The sequence below is a fragment of the Bidens hawaiensis genome, unplaced genomic scaffold, assembly GCF_021521415.1.
Source record: "Bidens hawaiensis isolate Kalapana, Puna unplaced genomic scaffold, B.hawaiensis_p1.1 tig00028738_1, whole genome shotgun sequence".
Lineage (NCBI taxonomy): Eukaryota > Viridiplantae > Streptophyta > Magnoliopsida > Asterales > Asteraceae > Bidens > Bidens hawaiensis.
The window spans coordinates 144,113-151,024 of record NW_027505129.1 but is presented as its reverse complement, the minus strand read 5'-3'; the positions used below and the strand labels follow the sequence as shown (position 1 = coordinate 151,024).

Genomic DNA, 6,912 nt, shown 5'->3' with positions numbered 1-6,912 from the left:
CAACATCAACGACACTCAATTTCCCGAGGGATTGTACTATATGGACGACGAATCGTTTCAAACGTTCTTGGATATGTGAAAAACCGATTATTCGGTCCCGGAAACACAACCGGAGCTGGCACCGGAGAAGCCGGCAAAACGATCCCACAAAAAGAAAGGGAAGAAAACCGGCGAAGCGGATGGTCCTTCGGTACCGGAGAAGCGGAAGTCTACTCCGTGGTCTAAAGAAAAGAAACTTGCGTTGGCAAAAGCTTGAATTGAAATATCCTAAGATCGGAAAGCGGGTAAATTATTTCGTGAATTTTATTATTTAATATATCTTTTAAGTTTTGTGTGTACTTATTACATTTTTTGTTATTTATTTTGTAGCCGACTTTCAAAGAGCTCGAGTTTTTTGGGCCAAGGTTCGGGAATGTTTTTATGATCAAGTGGTGAGTAGGGCTCGTACCGATAATATGATATCGGGTCGGTGGGCCGATACTCGTAAATATGTAGGGTTGTTTACCAACATACATAACCGCAATGCTAACCGAATGCGGCCGAGTGGGTCCGATAATCTCGCGGTTTACCGATTCACTTGTTATGAATGGAAACAAGAGGTGTTGCGGAGGTACGGGGTGGTGAAGATGTTTGACGAGGGCTACTTGTGGGAGGTGTTAAGAAAGTGCTCGAAATGGATTGAACTATGTGCGGAGGACGTGACTGATGGGGCAAAACGTACAAAAACTAGTGCGTCCGGCACATACGTCTCTTCGAGCGGGTCGGAGAATCAAATTGACTTCGACCTAAACTTGTCCGAAGGTCATTTGAAAGACCAAGGTTGTAGCCGCCCTCCGGGTAGGGATCGTGGGAAAAAACGGTTGTTGATGACGACTATAAAAAAGAAATTAAGGATTTGTCAAGTGGCCTCTTCTCGATTGGTGAAGATCGACATAAAAGAAATCGTTTCAAGAATTTGGCTTTTCTAGCCAAAGACTTTAGCCACCTACCGCCATACGACCAAGCGCTAATGCTGTGTTCCCGAGTCTCATTTAAAGAGGGGAGGGGAACGAAATGAGAAGAAAATGGGAATGAATCATGTTCCAGAGATTTTTAAGGAAGGGAGGGGAGGGGGGAGAAAAGGCTAGAAAACTTAAGTCAATACCCATCCTTCCAAATTGGAGAGATTAGGAGAGAAAATGTTTATGTATAACATTAACTACCTATTAACTCCTACATTTTCTTTCCTTTTCTTATATTTTTCATTAAACTCGGGAACATAAAGTGATTATTTTCCTCCCCTCTCTTTCTTTTCTCTTTCAATTCTCCTCCCTTTCTTTTCTCACCTTAAATGAAACTCGGGAACACATATGGAGGAAGAAAAAGATCGTATTTGGAAGGAATTGGCGACATAAAAATAAAAACGCTATTTATATGTATTTTTTATTTTCCTTTTTATTTATGTTTTAATGAAGTATTTTAATTTATAATTGCGTACATAACAAAAAATAAATAAATAAAAAACTGGATCAAGCCCCTGATCACCTAGACCACTACACCCTCTGGGGCTTGGTTGAGGGGCTTGATCCATGGCCATGTTATCGCCTACGTGCCGGGTTTTGATTGGATCACTTGGGGCTCAACCAAACCCCATTACTCTTAGCCTAACTACCAATGGACACATTTTTTTATTTTTTTTAAATGACAAATATGGTTTGGCTCAGCCTGACAAGCTTTATTATTTTCTGATAATGTCTCCTAAGGGTATAGTTAGGTTGTACAATATGCAATTCAAGTTGCACCTTCTCATTTGATACTCTTTATTTTGAAGAAATATAGATCTTATTTTCAGTATGTTGCTTCGTCGGGTTTGTCGGGTGGTTTAAGTTGTGTTTGGGACCCTAGAGTTTTTGGGGTGTTAGATTGTATAAAGGATAGGAATTTTTTGTTTTTAAAAGGTTTCATGAAAGGTGAGGGGAGTCTTTTGAATATTGTTAACGTGTATGCTCCGCAAGGGGCGATGAGTAAGAGGATGTTGTGGGATCGGTTGTCGGATTTGGTTGGAGGTGGTGACGGGTTTTGGGTGGTTTGTGGAGATTTTAACGTTGTCAGGGAGGCGTCTGAACGAAGGAATTCGGTGTTCAAAGGGGGGTGCTCTCGGTCGTTTAATGGGTTTATCCGGGAAGCTAATCTTTGGGAGTTTGAGATGCGTAATTTCCGGTTCACGTGTATTCGTGAAGGGGGGAAGAAATGTAGTAAGTTGGATCGGTTTTTAGTTAGTGTTGATTTTTTTAATAAATGGCCGGAAGCTTGTTTGAGGGCTTTGTCTACATGTATATCGGATCATATGCCTATTATTTTGTCGTGTAAATAGGTTAACTTTGGCCCTCGGCCGTTTAGGGTGTTGAACTCTTGGACGTGTCGTGCCGGGTTCGAAGATGTGGTGAATATGGCGGTGGACTCTTTTGTTTTTGAAGGCTCGTCGGATTTGAGGTTGCTAGCTAAACTTAAATGGTTGCGGATTCACATTAAACGGTGGAGGGATGAGATGGTAGTTAAAGAGGAAGAGGAGAAAAAGGTGGTTCGGGAGGAAATGGCTATTTTAGAAGAATGTCTTGAAGAAAGGGATTTAGAGGAGGATGAAGTATGGACTTTAGCAAGGTGTAAAGCGGTTTTAAAAGAACATGAAGGTTTGAAGCTTCAAGATTTGATTCAAAGATCTCGATTGAAGTGGGCAAGGGATGGAGATGATAATACTAAGTTCTTTCATTCTATGGTTAATTGTCGCAAAGCCTCGAATGGGATTCCAGGGTTGAATGTTAATGGGGTGTGGGTTACTAAGGCGTCGTTAATTAAAAAAGAAGTTTTTCGGTTTTTTAGGGATCGTTTTCATGAAGATTTGGATAATAGACCGCATTTGAGATGTATTAATTGTTTAAGGCTGTCGGAAGAGGATAGTGGGTTTTTGGTTGAGCGGTTTAAAACTTCGGAGATTAAAGCCGCAGTTTTTGAATGTGGAAGTGACAAAGCGCCGGGACCGGATGGGTTCAATTTTTTCTTTATTAAAAAGTTTTGGGGAGTGTTTGAAGAAGACTTTTATGCAGTTTTTACAGATTTTTTTGAGGACGGTAAGATCAATATAGGTTGTAACTCTTCGTTTATCACGTTGATTCCTAAGAAGAAGGATCCTTTGTCATTAAACGACTACCGGCCTATTAGTTTGGTGGGAGTTATTGCTAAGGTTATTTCCAAGCTGTTGGCGAATAGGATGAAAGTGGTGTTGGACTCGGTTATTTCGGATCAACAGTCGGCGTTTATTCATGGTAAGTCTATTATAGATGGGCCGCTTGTGATTAATGAAGTTGTTTCGTGGTGTAAGTTAAAGAAGAAGAAATGTTTTTTCTTGAAAATAGACTTTGAGAAAGCGTATGATAACGTGAATTGGGATTTTGTGATTTCTATTCTTCATCAAATGAATTTCCCGGATAGATGGTGTCAGTGGGTTAGAGGACTTCTTTCTTCAGCTCGGTCCGCGGTGTTGGTCAATGGGAGTCCGACTTACGAGTTTAAATGTTCTAAAGGAATGAGACAAGGTGATCCTAGTTCTCCTTTTTTGTTTCTCGTTGTTATGGAGGCGCTTTCGTGTATGATTCGTGCGGTGTGCGATGAAGGTTTATTTTGTGGAATCAAACTTCCTAACAATGGGCCGGTTCTTTCTCATTTGTTTTATGCGGACGATGCGATGATTTTGGGGGAGTGGTCTATTGATAATATTAAGTGTGTTATTAGAGTGTTGAGGTGTTTTTATTTATGTTCCGGGTTGAAGATTAACGTGGCTAAATCGTCTTTGTTCGGTGTGGGTGTGGAGGATGATGAGATAGGGTGCATGGCGAACGTTATTGGGTGTAGGAAAGGTGAGTTTCCGTTTGAGTATTTAGGGCTCAAAGTTGGGGCGAATATGAATCGGATTGTAAGTTGGAATCCTGTGGTGGATATCATTCATAATAGGTTGGATTCTTGGAAGGTGAAAACTTTATCGATTGGAGGTAGGGTTACGCTTATTAAGTCGGTTCTTTCGAGTTTACCGGTGTATTATATGTCACTCTATGTTGTTCCTAAAGCGGTTATTAAGAAGATCGATTCGTTATATAAGAAGTTTCTTTGGGGAGGCTCGGTGGAGTCTAAGAAAATTCATTGGGTTGCGTGGGAGAGAGTTGCGGTGCCGATAAAGGAAGGGGGACTTGGTATTTGTAGTACTGGTGTTTCCAGTGTTGCTTTGATAAGTAAGTGGCTGTGGAGGTATAAGAGTGAAAATGGTCTTTGGAAGAGGGTTATTTGTGCTATTCATAGGTCGTCGGTTGGGTGGGGTGGGTTACCAATTGGTAGGTTGGGTAATGGGGTGTGGGCTAATATAGCTAAACAAATGAATAAGCTTTCAGTCGGAAATGTTCCTTTTCGGAATTTTTTTAAGGGAGAAGTTCGTTCGGGGGGTGCGATTCAATTTTGGTTGGATCCTTGGATGACTTTAGTGCCCTTAAAGGATGTTTATTGTAATGCTTTTAAGGTTGAAAGGTTTAAAAATTGTTTGGTTTCGGATCGGGTTATTAAAGGGCCGAACGGTTTGGCGTTTGATTGGAGTTGGATAGATGGTGAGAGGAATTCGATAGTGTTGGATGAAATTGGCAGTATGGAAGCTTCTATTACACCGATGGTGTTTCCGGATGGAGAGGATTATTGGAGGTGGGTCGGTGGTGGGTCTAGTGGTTTTTCTGTCGGAACTGTTAAAAATCTTATTCGGGCCGAGAGTGGTTTCCGTGGCGCGGGGTCGTTTCGGTGGTGTAGATGGGTTCCGGTTAGATGTAATATTTTCGCTTGGAGAGCTGTTTTGGGTAAAATTCCGACTGTTGACGCGTTATCGTATAGGAAGATTTCGGTGGGCCGCTCGATTTGTGTTTTATGCGAGTTTGGAGACGAGTCAGTTGAGCATATTTTCACTTCTTGTTATGTGGCTTCGATTATTTGGCAAGCTATTGCGTCATGGTGTGGTATTAATAATTTTTTTGCCTTCTCCATGGATGATCTGATGGAGGTGCATAATTATGTTGGGCTTAAAGGATATGCTAAAACTGCTTTTCAAGGTATTGTTATCATCAGCTGTTGGCGAATATGGAAAGCTAGGAATGAATGTGTTTTTGATCGTAAAATTGTTAGGGTGGGTGATTTAATTAGTGAGATTAAATCCCTAAGTTTTTTCTGGTTTTCCAATAGGTTTGATAAGTATTCCCTGTCTTGGGATTCGTGGTGTCGGTTTACGTTTATGTAATTGGTGTTTGTGGGTGGTTTTGCCTTTTTTTTTGGGCTGTGTTTATAGAAATTTTCTTGTCAAAAAAAAAAAAATAGATCTGAAAAAGAAACGGATCTCCTTTTTGTCACCAAATCCGAGATTGTGGTGCGTGATTCCTGAGATTATAAATGTTTGAATATACTAAATATCTCAGATCTGGTAAGTTTTAGGGTCTTGCTAACCACACCCCACAATATGCCATGGATAGTGCTATCCATGGTATATAAGGGAATTTTCTAAAAATGCGTTTTGTGTCTTTTGTGTTTAATATTTTACTTTTAATTTAAGTTTATTTATTTTAATTATTGTTTTTTATTTTGTTGTTTTATTAAAAAAATGTTTTTTGTTGATTTTCTTTTTCAACAGCTATAAAATATATAACGAAACAATATAAATAAATGATATATACATACACACAACCATTACAATGAGTTTGTACAAATAATAACAAAAATTTATCTTAATGGCAGTGTCACGAATGTCATCGTTGCCGTTGTCGCTAACAAACCTACATCTGAATCCCGGTCTATCGTCGTCCTCCCGGTCACGCCTAATGCCCGGTGTGCTCATTTCATGGTCAGAACGTGGTGGTGGTTTTTTGTGTTTTTTTATTGTCACATAAATCCTAAGATTTAAATATTGCCTGTTAACATGATGATGACGTTTTCATTTATATATATATATATATATATATATATATATATATATACATTTTTTTATTATTTATACAAACTCATTGTAATGGTGTTGGTTTCTGTGTTTTTTATTGTACAACGTCGTCGTTGTCCTCGCGACCACGCCTAATGCTCGATGTGCTCGCTTCATGGTCAGAACGCGGTGGTGGTTTTTTTTTTGTTTTTTATCGTCACATAATCCTAAGATTTAAGCATCACCTGTTACCACGCTAGTGACGTTGTCATTTAGATATATTTCTACATTTTGTTATTATTCGTACAAATTTGTTGTAATGGTTGTGTTATATATATAAATATATAGTTTATTTACATTGCCTCGTTATATTTTTTGTAATTCTTGATAATAAAAGCAATAATTTTTTTAATAAAACAACAAAATAAAAATCAATAATCAAAATAATTAAAATTAAACTAAAACTAAAAAATATAGTAAACAAAAAAAGACAAAAAAACACGTTTTTTTAAAAGACACATATGCCACATATAGAGCTATAAGTCATGGTTAAGTAAAAGACAAAAAAACACGTCTTTTAAAAAAACACCTATAAGCTACGTATAGAGCTATACGTGACAGTTTGCGTGGTTTTCTAACCACACCTCCCCCGGTGTGGTTAGAAAAGCCCAATTTTTATCCTCCAAAACAAAATAGATCTAGAAATTATTTCATGGAATTAGTTTTAAATTCACTCACCCTTTAATAACCGAAACCAGTTCAGATCTAAAGAGAGTAGATCCGTACGAACGTAGATCTGGAGATACGGCCGAATACGAAATGTTGCAATTGCTCAAACGAACTCAGATCTGAATAAATCAGAACTGGATCTTGCATATGTCACTCGGGGCAAACATAGATCTATATGCAAAACCGGGAAGCTTGGAGTAGAGAAGAACAAA

General features: G+C 38.7%; 1 protein-coding gene across 1 annotated transcript; it reads left to right on the top strand.

The window, feature by feature from the left end:
• The first annotated feature begins 455 nt into the window (after nucleotides 1–455).
• LOC143610916 (uncharacterized) lies at nucleotides 456–5,945 on the top strand. Its single transcript, XM_077085265.1, has 4 exons — nucleotides 456–819; nucleotides 1,938–2,254; nucleotides 2,354–5,117; nucleotides 5,794–5,945. The coding sequence occupies exons 1-4, from the start codon at nucleotides 456–458 to the stop codon at nucleotides 5,943–5,945; spliced, it is 3,597 nt and encodes a 1,198-aa protein (XP_076941380.1).
• Nucleotides 5,946–6,912: the final 967 nt, after the last annotated feature.

What these genes read in the sequence shown, in the direction of transcription:
- LOC143610916 (XM_077085265.1), top strand. Translation starts at nt 456, where the DNA reads ATGATATCGGGTCGGTGGGCCGATACTCGTAAATATGTAGGGTTGTTT. An exon ending in GTAAGTTGGATCGGTTTTTA is followed by an intron (nt 2,255 to 2,353) that starts GTTAGTGTTGAT and finishes TCGTGTAAATAG; the next exon opens with GTTAACTTTGGCCCTCGGCC. An exon ending in TGCTAAAACTGCTTTTCAAG is followed by an intron (nt 5,118 to 5,793) that starts GTATTGTTATCA and finishes TCTTAATGGCAG; the next exon opens with TGTCACGAATGTCATCGTTG.